The sequence below is a fragment of the Anser cygnoides genome, chromosome 8, assembly GCF_040182565.1.
Source record: "Anser cygnoides isolate HZ-2024a breed goose chromosome 8, Taihu_goose_T2T_genome, whole genome shotgun sequence".
NCBI classification, from domain to species: domain Eukaryota; kingdom Metazoa; phylum Chordata; class Aves; order Anseriformes; family Anatidae; genus Anser; species Anser cygnoides.
In genome coordinates, this window is record NC_089880.1 from 19066069 (window position 1) to 19082430 (window position 16362).

General features: G+C 36.3%; 1 protein-coding gene across 8 annotated transcripts in view; it reads left to right on the forward strand.

The window, feature by feature from the left end:
• TTLL7 (tubulin tyrosine ligase like 7) overlaps positions 1 to 16362 on the forward strand; it is a 72131-nt gene that overhangs the window by 6548 nt on the left and 49221 nt on the right. For 5 of the 8 annotated variants that reach the window (XR_010833361.1, XR_010833362.1, XM_048059158.2 and 2 more), the window contains 6 exons: positions 2223 to 2263; positions 9269 to 9333; positions 12368 to 12543; positions 12742 to 12870; positions 14596 to 14717; positions 15308 to 15375. Coding sequence is in view for 6 of the 8 variants with exons in the window: in XM_048059158.2 (XP_047915115.1) it covers positions 12519 to 12543; positions 12742 to 12870; positions 14596 to 14717; positions 15308 to 15375 (344 nt within the window). In the remaining 2 variants the exon portion in view is untranslated. The remainder of the gene's footprint in view (positions 1 to 2222; positions 2264 to 9268; positions 9334 to 12367; positions 12544 to 12741; positions 12871 to 14595; positions 14718 to 15307; positions 15376 to 16362) is intronic. The other 3 variants (XM_048059162.2, XM_048059160.2, XM_048059161.2) reach the window with 2 other exon arrangements.

Genomic DNA, 16362 nt, shown 5'->3' on the forward strand with positions numbered 1-16362 from the left:
AAAAACAAGACTTGACACAAACCCCCAAACTGCATTGAAAACTTTAAAACTATTTTTTTAATAACTGCAATGAACTTTGTAATTAGTGGATTGCTAAAGAGTTTTGACATCTTACATTACCGAACACTTGGGAAGATTGTATGTATTTGATTATTATTAAAAATACATGGAAGTTGTACCAAGCATCATGCTCTGTTGAGAATACAGAGTGTATTACACAAGGAGTTCTGCAATAAAATATTTAGATAAACAACTGAGGAAGAATTGGAGAGTGCATTCATTTGTTGGAAATCTGACTTGGTTTTATTAACTGCAAAGAACTGGAAGCATGCTAGCACCAGTCAAAAGAACCGTGTTGTTGAAAGCATCTTGGGATTCACCAACATGACATAAACAGCTGGATTTTAAATAAGAAGGAAAAATAGTAACGTGGATTGATCCAGATGACTTTAAGCTAACTTAAACAATGTAAACTAGAGTCATTCCTAAAGCAGCTTTTTTTTTTTTTTTTTTTTTTTTTTCTCCCAGCATTGAAATCTGCAGATTTCGCTGCTGATTCTGTGCTTGCACAGGAAATTGTGTCACAGTTGGTTGGGCTGAGTTTCTTCCGATAACTTCCCCACTGTTTCAAAGTTCTTGAAGTCATCTCTTCTTCAGTTTTGAAAGATGTACCTGTCAAACCATGGGCCAAGTAGAAGTCTTAATTCTTCTGTTTTACTATTATTTTTGTATTTATTTATTTAATTTATTTTTTGTGGAGAAACATTTCCATGCAGAGCAACTTGGATGGGATTCATCTCATCAATGTTTATACAGCTCCAGTGCACATACCTGCAGCTGCCAACCCTGACTGCCTGTAGGCTGACTGTGAAGGCAGCCCAGGGAAATTAGCTCAAACGTCTGCAATGTAGATGAATCCACCATTCTTCTTTATATTTAAGGAATAAATGTTATTACAATGTCACCTGTGGGATTTCATTGTAGTGTTTTTTACCTACTGGTTGATGTGAATGGGAGAGCCGTACATACTTCTCATGAGTTGGGGAAAATGGCAACAAACTGTGGTAGAGCTGTGGAATTTTCAGAGCCTTATTTCTTTGCATATTTTCACTATAGGTAAATACATATTTGATTTTCTATTTAACTTCAATGTGCAAGCAAGAAAGGCATTCCCTGCGGTGTAGAGAGAATGTGTACTCTTAGAGTTCATAAATGAAGGGGGGGAAGCAAGAGGCAATGTCTCTTATGTGTGCTGTAGCCTTTGCACATCATGTTCCCAGCTTTGTTCTGCCTGTATGTGATTCTTGAAGGATGGCAACACAACTAGAAGCACTGAGAGCACTTTATGTGTATATATCCCTCTCGATCTCACTAGAATCTGACTCGCTACAATGCTTCGTCTTTGTAGAGCAGATGTAACAGTAGCGGTGCAGTCGGTTTTGTCTAGTACTGCTTCCTCTGCAGAATCTGTGTAAGGGAGTTGAATGCTCTGAAATTGGTTCAAACTTCACGTCACATAGAGATGTGCCACCATTTCCAAAATATCTGTGTTACCACATGGCTCAAAGAGCTCAGGATTTTCTCACTTGAAAGGTCTTGTGTGAAAACTGTAGTTCGCTGCATATTCATATATGTGCACTGCTTGTAATGCAATGCCAGCATTTGGAAAAAACATCAGTTCTTCTACTGGTAGCTTTAGAAATCTGTCAGTATGAACCAGGAAGAGAATCATAACTGTTTTTCTTAGAGCAATTTATGAACTGTTCGTCTAAGCTTACTTCTGTGCTACTATTTTATGTTATTGTGGTCTTGACCTCTTAATTCAATTCTACATTTAGAGAAATCATTGTTCTAGTTATAGTACCTAACGCCTTTGGTATAACTCCTTCCCAATCACTGAGTCATTTTCTGTTTTTAGATTTCACTTCACTTTAGCTTATTGTTATGACTAATCCTACTGACTTTCTTCCCACAGCTCTTGTCACACTCTAAGTAAAGTGGAAAAATAATGTATTCTCTTCTTATAGCATGTATCATGCCTTTCTCTTTTTTGCTTGAAACAGAGAAAATACCTAGAAAGGGTTAAGGAAGAGATCTAAAAAGTGCTAGGGCTAGGCTAAATGGGAAGGAGCTGCTGCTGCAGCACGTCTTTCCCTGGTGTATGAACGCTGCCTAAAACTGTATCATCTGTCAATTATTGATAGAAAAATCTGTTTCCGCAGGGCTGACTCTTCTGACAGCCTCAGCAATGCAACACTAGCAGGTAAGTGAATTCATTTTGCTACTTCTACTGTGGAATTATTTTAAATCTGTTTCCATATCAGTAGGAGGTCTTGGTACTACTATGTATTCTGCAGGATGTAATCTTGTCAGTTAAATTCATGATAAATAAAAATTTTGCACTCTTACCAGTAATTTGTGTGCAGAAGAATTTGGTATATCTTACTGCCACATGCTGCTATCAAGGTTTTTTTTTTTTTAATATTGCTTTCTATTGTAGGCTATGTTAAGTAAAATGCACTAGCTTCAGTTTGAATGCTTATCTGTTCTGTACAGCACATATTTTGGAATGAGTTCTTTTCTGAGAATCTTCTTCCTATTTTCATTTTTTTTCCCCTCTTCTTCCTCACACATCCTGGAGCTCACAGTTTATCTTTCCTTATAATAAAGAGAGCTAGATTAAGAAACATCTTCTGAATACAGTAATACAGTAAATCTTTCTATATTAGCTAGGCAAAACATGCTTCTGAAAAGCAGCATGGAACTTTTCCTGTAGATATATGAATATAGCTATATACTGCTTGCACAGTAACTCCTGTTTCTGAACCTGTGAATATTTCATGAGCTGTGAAATAAGAAGCGCTGCATTTAGACTGCCAACCAGTTCTAAAAGTGATATGTGAAGCTTATAATCTTTGTCAAGAAAGAGAGAAATTCAGAGGCAACTCAGTTATTTTTAGCTGTAATTGTTACTGTGCTGAAGATTTGATTTAAATGAACTATAGTTTTGACCTGTGTTTTAATTATATTCCTGAACTGTGCCACCATCAGGGCTGTTCTGGAGCTGAAACGCTGTGATTTTAAGCCCACAAAAATCGATAGAAATGTCTACATTTGCTTTATTGGGCTATGGAGAATATCCTGTGACGTATAGCTTGTTTGCATTTACCCTCCAGACTTGAGACAAATTTTGTCAGAAGCACAGAAGAATAAATGTTGTAATATTCCGCCTAAGATAATTCACTGAAAAAAAAACGTGGACCAGTTGTCATCCATGTTTTAGGTTGAGGGGGGTTTATTATAGCATAATAAGAAATGAGTGTGTTTGTTTCTTTTGACTATTTGAAAAACAGTTAATTCTGCAGCCAGCATGTATTTGCCTGTGTAAGTTTATGCCCTTCTGCTTCACTGAGAGTGTAGTTTCAAAAATTAAGATAAAAGCAGCGAAAAATCAAGTTGAGACCTGTAAATGATTTAAATATCCCATGGCTCTAGCTTCAGGCTGAGGACTGCTATTTCAGTACACTTCTTGAGTGCAGCTCTTAACCAACAGACAATGCCTTTTTGCTATTAAAAACAAACAAGCAAACATGCCAGAGCCAATTGCTTTTAAGTGTTGCTTTTTGGGAGCTGACCAAGATAGATGAGGACAGGGCTAACTGTGATATTGTTCCAAATTTGGATCTGCGCTGCTGCTGTGATTCAAGTCATGAAGGGAAACAGGCATACTGAGGTCACTTATCCCCTCAGATTTTGTAGTTATTTTAACTACAAAAAAACCTACAATGCCATTGTCAATATGGTCTCTGACCTGATAAATAAACTGTTCAATACTACAGGGTTGCATCAGTAAGGCTGAGGTTATGATTCAGAAAGTACATTATTCTGATCCTCTGAGTTCAAACATATCCTGGAAAACTACTTTTTGGTAGACTATTCTCATGCTTTTTTTTCTTCTAAGCAAAAATTAAAGCTGGTGTGTAGAAAGTCTGGTGTACGTCATTTTGGACATTCTAAGTAATAAGTTTATGTTCAGCATTTAAGATGTTATTTTTCTAGGGTTTTCAACTACATGGTATATTTCTCTATCGGTGAGCAATATATATACCCCATTATAGGAACATTTTGTATATTAGAGTCACGTCTCATTACTGATGAAGACAGACTCTCTATTTAGATCCACTAATATGAATTAAAATAGCATAACACAGGGGGTTTGGAACCAATTCAGTCTTTAAAGGATTTTTTTATAAATTGGGTCAATCCAGTTAGAGAGGCTTTTGAGGATTCACATCCTTTTGAAGCTGCTGATTTTCTCCTGCTTTCATTTGTAAAAACTATTTTCCAATTGGTGGCACCACGTTAAGCCCCAAGTATTAAATTGTGGGGAGGAAAGCTTGTTTTTGTTGGAGTGTTTTGTAGCTGCTGGAGTTTCTGTCTAGCTTTTTCAGTTATTTGTAAAATATTACTACCACTGAGTGCTGTTGCAGTAGTGTTTTACTTAGAGTATATCAGCATGTAAGCATGGTCATTACAATATTAGAGGTCCGGTACCATTCCTCATACATGCATGCAGGCATTCCCAGTGAAGCTGAGCAAATTGATCGATAGTAGGAAGTGTCCGTATAGTATGATAAACAATTCAGTGATCATGCAAGAGCACCTTTCTTGTACTATCGTGGTCAAACAGAGCTTGAATAGATGTTTCTTTAAGTGCCTGTGGTACTGTATTCAAGCCATTATTCTTCTTTCTTTTTACATTAGGTGCTGAAATTGCAAGCTAATGTCTGCCAATTTATATTTCAGGCAGCAGTGGGAGTCTCATCCTTATTGCTAAACTAGCAAACATTCTTATGTTGACAGCGTGTAAAGCAGGATGATATAATCCTCAACCAGAGTCTTCATGGGCCGTGTGTGATGATTGCAGTTTGTGTTCAGGAACGCTGAAATAGGTCCATGAAGTACAGGCCCGTAAAATATAAGATGTAATGGGACCGACTTCATGCGGGGCTAAGGTGTGGATCTTAAAATACAGAGATCCGTAGAAATGATATGTACTCATGGATCCCTGAACTTGAGGCCCTTTTCACACCAAGCCAATGCCACCAACTGGAAGTGAGGAGGAGGAATTTGATGAGTGAGGGGGAGCCTTCTAAAGACTTTTTTTTTCACCCTCCCCCAGGATCTCCCCACATGGCCTATTTATAAATTAAGGAGCTATTGCAAATACATCAGCTTCATTAAAGGAATAGCACTCTTTCTGTTATACGAAGATAAATATGTTGGTATATGTAAATGTTAAAACATCCTGAATTGTAGGGCCCTGTGATCCCTAGCTCTTCCTAGAGAATTAAATAGTTTGAGAAGTGAATGATAGAAAAAGAAAGAAATAGTTCAATGCCATCAGTGATTGTGTGGTGTACACAACTTAAAAAGCCCTGCGATAGGTGGTGCTATGTGTTGACAGGCTGTAATGAAGAGCATGGATGGTGCACCGCAAAGTCAAATGCAGAGCAGAGATCTTTCTACAGGTGCCACAGCTCTATTCCTTTCCTAACTCGCTCTCATTTACCCTTTCTGCTACCAAAAGCACACTTTTAATGATCAGAATTTAATTTTAGTATTACACATAATCATTTTTGCCCATTATTATAATAGGACTCTTCCATCGTTTCTTTCATTAGTAGCAGTAGCTGTCTCACCATGAAGAGCGTTGGGCAGTCTGACATTCCATACAGTTGCACTCCTTCACTTCTTACACTTGCAGTCCTTAAGACAAACAAAGGTTCTGCAGCTGTTTCTTTTAAAGAGAATGCTTCCTTTGGGGTGATTGGGGTCCAGCCTCCCTGTGGCTGCTAGGTGTAATGCCAGCCACCTGTTGCTTGCAGAGCAAATGTGGCCGATGCACACTGGTGTGTGTTTGTAGGCTGAAAATGCGTATGACACTCCAGTGCTAATTTAGATGACAGTAGGACGATGGCTGCTATTACTGGGGTGGGTAGTTACAATAAATAAAGATAGGTTTGGATTCAGCAGTGTTCAGTGGGACTTATTGGGATCGTGGAGCAGGAATATGTTCTGTTGTGCAGTTAGTAAAGTGTTCTCCTGCTGACGGGTGTACAGTGTTAAAGACAGTGCTATCAACACTTGTTGAAGTGATGTACAGTAGTAGGAGACCTAGGCATTGTCCATGCTGTTTTTTTTTTTTGTTGTTGTTGGTAGTGAATGATGCAGAAGTATGCTTTCTGGAGCTAAAATATTACTACACAAAAACCGGCACTCTAGTTATCTGATCTAATTTGTCAGTATTTTTCCTTGCTATTGTGAATGTTACATGAATTTGGGGTTTGTCAAGTTATTGATTTGTAAGTCATACAGGTTCGTTTCACATGCATTTTCATTAATATACTTCCTATGTTCTATTGAACAGGAAATAGGTACAAATATTTTCCTTTTTATTGTAGTTTTCTGATTCTATCTTGCTTTCTTTTTTCCTCTTTTTTCCAATATACAGAATGTATGAAACTCTATATTACTTATTTTGTTAACAGTTTGAAATATGTTATCATGTTAAAAAGGGCTTTTGAAGGGTGAGAATGAGCCAAAAAACACATTGTGTGCTCTGCTATGAAAGACACTTCGGAGGTCAATTTTTTAAACTGAAAATCAATCTTCAACTTGCTGATTCAGGTCTCAGATGTGAAATGGCAGTTATAAACTTTAGCTCTCATTAAAGTAACTGTAACTTATAGATTCAGAGTTAGTGCTGTTACTTCAGCTAGTGTTTGGTAGTTCAGGTAGTTCAGTTGTAAGTTTTAAAAATGCTGGCCATTTGGATAAACTACTTGAAAGTTTACAGAACTGCACAGGATTCAAAAAAGCTGTGTTGAATCATGTTTTGTTTTTTTTTCTTATATAGCTTTTAGCTGCCTGTTTAGCAAACCAAGCATCTGAGCACTCTGTACATTCACTTTATCTGAAAGAACTGGTGAATAAACATCTCATCTCATTTGATGTTGAGAGCAAATGCTTTTGAAATTAATATAGATTTCCTTTGACTTCAGAATGTCAAAGGAAACCAGTCGCTAATGTGTATGCATTTTGAAGCCAGCTGACTGATAGCCTTTTGAAAACAAGTTTATCACTTTGCTAACACACTGAACCTCAAAATGAGGATTGCTTTTTGCATCTAGAATTTCTCTGTAGGAGTGAGAACTTGCCACCAAATTGTTCTGTTCGTGTGTTAAATCAAAATGCTTAGCTCTGCTCACATTTTGTCAAGACATATTAAAAAAAATTGTGAAAGGCTGTGATGTTTTTAATTCCGTGGTTTAATGGCTGCAAATTGTTACTTTGCTATTTCCGGATGATAGTGAAGATGGCATTTGTCTCTATTATCATTTTTGGTCATGTTTCAATCTCATTTTGCATCTGCATTTTATAGCTTAATTCCTGGTCAACAGTTGATTATAGTTTTGTGTAACTGAACAAGATCTCACATGGTATCTTTTTTTTTTCCTATCAAAGATTTTTTATTCTTTTTCTCTGGTCTTCAGAATTTTTCTTCATCTCAGAGCTCAATACACAGAGGAAGTACTTCGTGCATATTTCAGAAGAATAGATAATATCGATAGTGCTAGACGTATCACTAATATTATATTGAGAAGTTCTGATTAGTGTTTGTGACTTTCTTGTTGGATGAAACTAATGGCCTCTCTGTAATAAGTAGCAAAGCCCTCCCTACTACAGTGGGTACAGGCTTTCACATCCTAAGATCTAAGGGAGCAGAAATCTTTGTTATTTAGGTCAGACTGACAATACAGAACTCTGATATTTGCTGGGTCCGTGCTCTGAAAACTACTTATTCTTCTTTCTTTTCATGTTTCTGTGAAATTGTTATTTTAATTTCCCAGGTAACTGGGGAGGGGAGCGCTGTGGTGCTGCCCTTCCATCCCTGTGGTCATCTGCCGAGTTATGTAACTGTATCTTAAGTGCGTCTCCATCGCAGGGTGAAAGCTCCTTATGTCGGGAGCTTTGTGGATTTCTTCCTAGCTACTGTGCATTTCTAGACACTTTTGACAGCAGTGGGTAAATAGCACTAATGGACTCAGAGGAAAGCAGTCTGCTAGTTTCAAAATCTGTATACTAAAATATTCTACTGTTGCTGAGTGATTACTTGTCTGTACACAAAGAAGCTAATTTAGTTCAAATAAAATTGACAATACAATTTTTTGTAGCATTTCACTTAAGTAAATATAGAAATAGGATACAACAGGAAGAAACCTAAGAGATGCCAGTTGTCATTGAGAGCTACTATCATAACTACCATCGGTTAAGCTATGAAATCGAATTTTCAGTTCATACATGTAAAGTTAAGCCTATGCGTGGCCAAGTGGCTTATTCAAACTGGTTACCAAGCTTAGAGTGATTTGTTAGTAAATGAATCTATCATTCTTAATGCTCAAATTTGTTACATTAAATCTATTTTAAATGTACATATGCAAAGCAGTCTCTTGTTAGGTTACGCAGCAGTGGTTTGATAGTCACTGGTATGATCCTCGGAGAATCTCGTTGACTTGAGTGACTCTCTGGAACAGATTCTCAAGTTGCTCTGTTTTATTTTAAGTTTGAATTTGATTCGCCCAGTCTTTGTTTTGATCTGATTAAGTCAACCATTTTCTGGGATGCTTACTCTTAGGGGAAAAAAAGGGCTAGATGGCATGCAAGTTACTATTTAGAGACTAAAAATAACCTTTTCAGCTCCACACTGTATCAGGATTGAAAATGAAAGATCGTGAAAGGCAGAGGTCGCTTGGAAGCAGTGTGGAGCAAATAACTTGGGAAATGAAAGAGTGATTTGTTCAAAAATGCTTTTATATAAACTAGGCCAGAAGAATATTTTTCAGGCAGTTTAATAGCTTCTTCTGATTAAGTTTGTGTAACAGCATTTTTTTTTTCTACAATGAATTACAACTTGTTAACAAGGAAACATGTATTATTCCGTTAACTATGAAACCTGTTCTTCACACTACTCTTCACCCAGGCACCCTCTCAGCCTGTCACTATTACCTTTGTCAAACTTGCTCAAACTGTTTCCTTTGGATTCAAGTATCTGCCTAGGTCCCTGTCCATGTGTGACCCTGTGCCTCTCTAGCAAGAGTGCCTGACCTCTGCTGTCCCTGGAAGATAAAAGTTTCTGCTTCCTCGTTTCCCTGGTCTCTGCACTTGGTGTTTTTGTGCACGTGTGTTGACTTCTGGCTCTTTGTAGGACAGGACTGTGTGCAATGTAGCTCTCCTGCTGGTGCTGTTACACCTTGCCAGGCAACTGTAAAGGTAATATGTCATCTTTTATTCTCCCTAGAATGCTTCTATTCAAAGTACTCATTTGTATAAGAATGTGCTAACCTGACAAAGATGCATTAATTTCTTCTTCACAAGTCTCTCTCCATTTATAGGTTAATCATTTTCATTCAGCTGCTTTTGAATCAATATGGGTGAGCAACAAACCTTCATTAATTTATGTGCATCTTGATTTCAGGAGGGAAATTGTACATGGTAGGAATTGCAGTCCTTTTCTGTCTGAGGGTGAGTGCAGAGATTCCTGATAGCTGAGTTCCCAGGGTTAGGCAAGTCCCAGTTTGGAAATATAATAGTTTCTTCCATGTTATTAAAAGCAGTCTCTTAAAAACAGGTCTTTCAGATGGGTTACTGGAGAGAGATGCCTCTACATTGTTGTAGCTGAACACGGGTTATAGGTTATGTTTATTTTATAAGTAAAAACTTATCATAGTTACAGAAATTGACTCAGATTGTAACGTAATCACAACCCGACAGTGCTGCTGCAGTTACCTGTGCATGATCCAGTGGGCACTGCGAAACGCTCTGCCCGGTAATAGGAAGAATTGCCAGAGCAGCAGGATGCAGAATGGACTGCATCCTATGTAAAATGTTTTGGAAAATCAACTCAGGGTTACTATTATAGCTTTAGGCATTGTGCCTGTGTATAAAACATTCTCGCCTGGGTGTTTGTGCTCCCTATTAAACAATCTAAAGAGTATTCTACTCTGAAGAGTAGAATGGTTTATTTATAAAGAAAAGTAGTAGGTCAACAATGTACTGTAGTTTTGAACTTTATGGCGCAGCTTCAGAATACCAAGGCATTACAGTAACTCTGGGCAGATATTTCTCTATGAGTATAAGCTGAATGAAAGCTGTATAAGCTGCTGGATTTTTATTGTCACATCGTAGCTCATAAATCATGGTGTGTTAGTAAGGACTGGCATTTCTCACAGGGAAACGTTAGTCGTCTTGACATTTTTCCAAATTCATTAAAAGTTTTTAGCCAGTACTGATGAGGAACAACTGCTAGGAATTTGTATATATGCATACAAGTCCTTAATTGGCAAACAGGCGTACTTCAGTGTTATTCCTGGGAACTAAACATGTCTTGTACTCTGGTGGTATTCTTAGCCTGAGAAACAGATAACGTGCAATATGCCGTGAGTCACTGTGTCCAGTGCTGCTCTTCCTTAGCAGCGCTTGTGAAGAGGATGCACGCTTCATTTTCCCACCTTTGTGTCTGATGTTGGCAGGCCAGCGGGCAGCAGGACTTTCAGGCGCCCTTCTTGGCTGAGGGTGTCCAAAACATTAAAACTTCAAATGGACCTCCGGTTATAGTTCAGTTCGGGGGAATGTTCCGTTCTGAGGCAGTTCTGGTACAGCAAAGGATGCTGTGAGTAGGAAAGGCTGAGAGTTACTGGTAGGGTGTCAAACACTGTATCTGTGTCATAGCCTGTGCTTACCTCCTGGACAAATAAATACATGTTGCAGTGTTAATTTGCAGAACTCCTCTGAATGGTCATGAGGACAATCTTCTTGTCTTCTTTCATAGCAGAATTTGGCACCCATTATGTTGGATACAGTCATAAGAGAACCATAATCTGTTCTTTTTTTTTTTTTTTTTCTCCTTTCATGTTAATTAGCTTTTAAGGATAGGTTTCTGTCTTAAAATGAAAAAAAGATCTTACAGCTCAAGGTATCTGCTTTTATGTTTTCTTAACAAAAATGTGACTTGTCCAGGATATAATCATCATTCCTTCTTCCCTCTTTCTCTCTCTGAGACATGCACGTGTGCACACATGCCCCCACCCACCCACCCGGAGTATTTGTAAGTAATGTTGTGATAGCTTTGCCAATGTACATCTACGTACAGCTTGTCCAAACTTATGACCAAATTCATTTCCCATCATAAGCCATGGCTAACTTTGATTTTTACTGCAATTTTCTGCTATATATAGCAGAAGAAATTCCTCTGTGTGAAACTATTTTAAGCAAGTTTTGCAAACACCACAAGCAGCAATAAGAACTGATCTAGAGCTAGTGTGAGGAACTTTAGCCACATGCACAATTGCAGAAAAGAAATCAAAGCATTTTAAAACCAATAAATTATATTGTATATGTTTCGAAAACTACTAGACTTGTTTGAGGCAACCTGCCAAAGATGGCCTTTGCCTTCTTGCAGACTGTTATAACAGATGCTGCACACCCAAAGTCATGTAGTGGTGTGTTTAGAGCAGTCTTATTCCCGAATGGTTTTGTCTTTTTTTCCGCCCCTAATGTTTTAGCCTGTTCTCATATGCTTAAGCTGTTTTTTCAAGACATTTTTAAAGTGTGGTATTTTCACATATTGTAGTGTGTTCTGAGATTACTAATTAAAACAAAATATTATTTTTTTAAAGTATATGTGAAAAATAGCATTTCATACAAATACTTCCTTTAGAAACTGATGTTTAGATACTTGACAAGCCAAAGTGCCTTTCAATTTTCTTCAATTGTTTCTTGAAGTACTGTGAATTGTGAAGGTGAGGTCACATATTACCAAGTGATTATTGGACAGTCATTTAAAAAAATGTTGAAAAATGAAAAAGTGGAAAAAAGGTTATTAAAATAACTTCAATTATTTCCCATTTGGTAACCTTAAAACCCATAATGCATGGTGTCTAATTTTGAAATTTAAATTAAAAAATTGTTTAAAATTCCTGTGAATTCATTTAGCTTTTGGGAGATAAACGGTTGCAGTATTGATTGAATTCAGTATTACCTGTTTTCGTGCCCTAAATCTTCCCTATAGAAATAAAAATAACACAATGAGGTAGTATAATCTTGTTTTGCAAATTAATACTGCATTTTTCCCAGAAACAAAATGATTGAACTGAATTAAACAAAGTTTTATATTTACAATAACTTGTTTTATCCTTTAAGTGTTACTTTTGACTTACTAAAAACAGTTTTGTAGTTAGTTATCTGCTATTTATATATTTTTTCAGGTTTTATCTATAACAGAGTTTCTCTTACATTTTTGACACAGATATCTATCCGTTCCAGAACTAATATTTGCTACAACCAGAGACTGAAATGGTCTGAATAGAGCGTTAAGTAACTTGGCTTTGACAGCTCCATCGTTTCCTCAGAACTTGGAACAGAATTTGAGCTCTACGTCTACACTATCTTAGATTATAATGCCATCCTTGCCTAATGAGGGAGGTATGCAAGTCTCATATTTTTTAATATGGCCCATTAATTATTTCTGTAGGCTTGTACTTGTAAGTTGCAGTGAAGTACATTTTTGTAACTGACTAGCTCAGATGCTGTATGATGGATGGTATGGTAATTTTAGTTCATTTGTATACATTATTTGAGATATAGATGTGTTGTTGATAGTTAAAATGTTATTTTTCAAAGATAACCATGGAACTGCTCCTGTGACTTTGCGATCGGAACTACCCTATCAAAGCCCAATTAAAAGAAAGGTCAGAAAGAAGAAGAATGGAGTCATCACTGCAAATGTTGCTGGCACAAAATATGAAATTGGTAGGAAGCTATATATCGTGTTGTTATCATAATACCAATTGATGTGAATGGATTACTAACTAATGGGGTGAATTAATGGATTTTGCATCAAGCTGACAGTGAGTCATTTCCAAAGGGTTTTATGTTCTGAGAAACCTTTGTCTTTTTTTTTTTTTTTTTTTTTGGTAACATTGAGTTGATAGCTTTGAATGCTGTACAACATGTATTACTCCCCACTCCTTACTCAGGGAAGGGCCTTGAAATGCAAAAAATTAATTAATGAAGATAGCTGTGGAAAAAAATATTAATTATGATTTACATATGAATTCAGAAGTATACTTAAAACCGTAAATGATGAACAGTTTAAATGCAATGTTAAATACCCTTACTATTATGCAGAGGTTTCTCAATTAAAAAATAATAATATTTTGCATTTTGATGAGGCTACTATCACACTAAATCTATAGTTTGTATTCTGTTGTAGAAGAAAAGATGTAGAAAACTAGAATCATGTAATTTGGCCTCAGCCTTTTAAATAGCGTGTTTGTAAGAAAAAACAACACTGTATTTCTTCTAGCTTTTGGTGGAGTAACAGAAGAGAATCTGGGAGGTGCCACTAATGCTGATTCTTGATTAACGGCAAATAATGACAATAAATATATGCTCCTATTCAGCCTATAATATGCACAATGGGTTTGTTCTGATAGCTCTCCAAAAAAAACCAACAAATGGCTCAGTATCAAGACAGGTGCGTTATCCTCCTCAATGGACTAGTTATTGGTAACTTTAGAATGACACTCTCTCTACCCTTATCTCCTTCCAACTATGGAAATGGTTCAACGAGTTTTCCAAAGACTTCAGGGCTCATAAGTATTTCAGAGACTTTCTGTGGCATCTGTGAAGCTTCAAAATGAACTGTTTAGACTGGAAGCCAACTGAAGACTTTTCTCAGGTTCAGGCTTTGAACCAGGAGTAGTGGCAGACTTTCAAACTCCAAACTCACAGCATACTTGAGTAGACCTTGCTGATTTTTACCAGGTGGGGAAGACTTCAAATCCAGAGATGTCTTCTCTAGAGAGGTGATATCAGAACAAATTTATTACGCAGATAGCAGAATGAATAGCTTAAGGAAAAAAAATATTTCTTTTTGTTTCTTTTCTTTTTTCTTTATAAAAATTTTTTATCCAAGAACCTGTGTTATGCCTGGAACATAATCAGAATTTTCTTTTTCTTTTTTTTTTTTTTTTTTTAATCTTAAAATAATGTATGCATTTGTTTTTGTAACTACCATACTAAATAAATTGTGGAACTAGATGATCTTTAAGGTCCTTTCCAACCTGAGCCATTCTATGATATCTTGACTAAAGAGGCTTTGTTCCCTGTGTGCAGTGACACTTATATTTATCATAGTTTTAAAATTAATGAATGTGATGACCAAAATTAACTCTAAAAGCTGTGCAAGTGGACTTTTACTAGGTCAGTGTGGAATGCCTTGAAGCTATTTACAGCTACCATCAGTGATTGTACACTGTTTCCAGACTGGTACAAGGTGCTATACCATTGTAATGATGGATTTGCAATAGACTGATGGAAATATTGCAAGTTAAATAAGAGCTTGCATGCTAATATTGTTCTCAGGCAAAGGGATGAATATTTAAAATATTCAACACCTTGATCAATTTTTAAAATCTTGAAAATTAATCTATTTTATTCAAAAAATTCCTTAAGTATGTGATTTCTCTGTAGTACGTGTGGTAATACGAGAAATGGGATTTGTGAAAACACGTGATGAAGATGAAACAGCTAATCTTATATGGAGTGATTCTGCTGTGCAACAAGAAAAGATTGCTGAACTTCGGAACTATCAGGTAGAGTGATAGTATTTTGGACAAGTTTCAGTAAACTGTTTCACTCTGAGAAATTCAGTAATGTGTCACTTTTGGTTACACATGTATGGAGAGGAAAACAAAACAAAACAATAAAACAATACCATCCAGATTGCAACAAGGCTATACCACTACATATTTTTAAATCCCATTCTCCTTTTGGAGTTATTTGTTCATACCATTTGGAATCTGCTCTTTAAGTATTTGGGGGCTGTTCTTTCATGCTTTTGTCTGCCAGTTGATTGTTACGAATTATAGCAGTTTTAAGGAAGAGGCAAAATATCATTTATAAGTTGCTCATAAACTTTTAAGCAGTAAATTAGGCAGAGCTCTCTCCCCAGATAATAAGTATTTTCTTTTCCATGTTTTTTTTTTTTTCTCCCTGGGAAGAGGATACAACTTACTGCATCTTTAGTTAAGACCACATGAGATACTCTCTTGAATGATTTATATGTAACACTGATTACATTTGCCTGAGCATGTAACTGAATGTTTTGAATGATTGTATTAGTTATGATGGAAAAATTTAAAAAGTACCAACTTACTTAATTTCTTTTTTGCTCCTCCCTCAGAGAATCAACCATTTTCCAGGAATGGGAGAGATCTGCAGAAAGGATTTTCTGGCAAGAAACATGACTAAGTAATCTTTTATTATTAAGAAGTTTTTCAGCCATGGTATTTAGTGCAGTACAATGCTGAATTATTGCCTTTTATGTTTGTTTATTTTTAAGAAGAGGCTACAAGAGGACCAAGAATAATTTCCAAAGTTACTGTATCTCTCCAATTTACATCAGTGGAAAATGATGAGGGTTCAGTTCTGTGTCTACATGCTGCAGAATGCCTGAGGCAGCCTTAAGTTGTTAAAATACGTGTAATGTATAATACACCCAAGCATACATCGTGTAAGAGTAGGAAAGGATAAATGACTAGTGTGTGAATGGATATTACTTATTTTAAAATAATTAATTACAATATTTTTGTATATATCACATTAAAAATGTGAAGCATCTTACTGTTTATGTCAGAAATAAGTCAGACAAATTTGATTTTGTTATAAATTACTTACTCTAGTGAAATAGTTGGGTTTTGAAGAATCATATTAGCTAAGAATCTGTGAGTAAGAACTGAGAAAACAATAGTACATATTGATTCATCAGCCTGGTAATAAGGAAGAGTTTTCAGAGAAATATGTGTGAATAATTTGATTCTTCTAGCCTAGATCAGTTTAAACAACAGTTAAAAAGGTAATCTTTTGGCCCCAAATTTTACCTACACTACATTTGCCATTACCAAAATAGGATTAGTTTTTGTGTATTAATATAATATCTCTCTTGTTCTCTTTCCTTTTTTATTTTGTAAATACTACACATAGTATGTAGAATGTATGCAAATATTATGTGCATTGCCGTGGTGTCTACATGTCCTGCTTATGGACCAGAATCCCCTTGTTCTGGTCTGTAAGTATATATTTGCTGTACAAGCACTTCACTGCCCCTTCCAGACTTAATTCTAAGTAAAAACATAGAGATAGCACATGGATGTAAGCAGCTATTTGGAGAGATCTCAGAAACAATGGAACAATTTTGGTCAGCTTGATAGACAGTGCTATCCTTGTGTATTGGTGCAG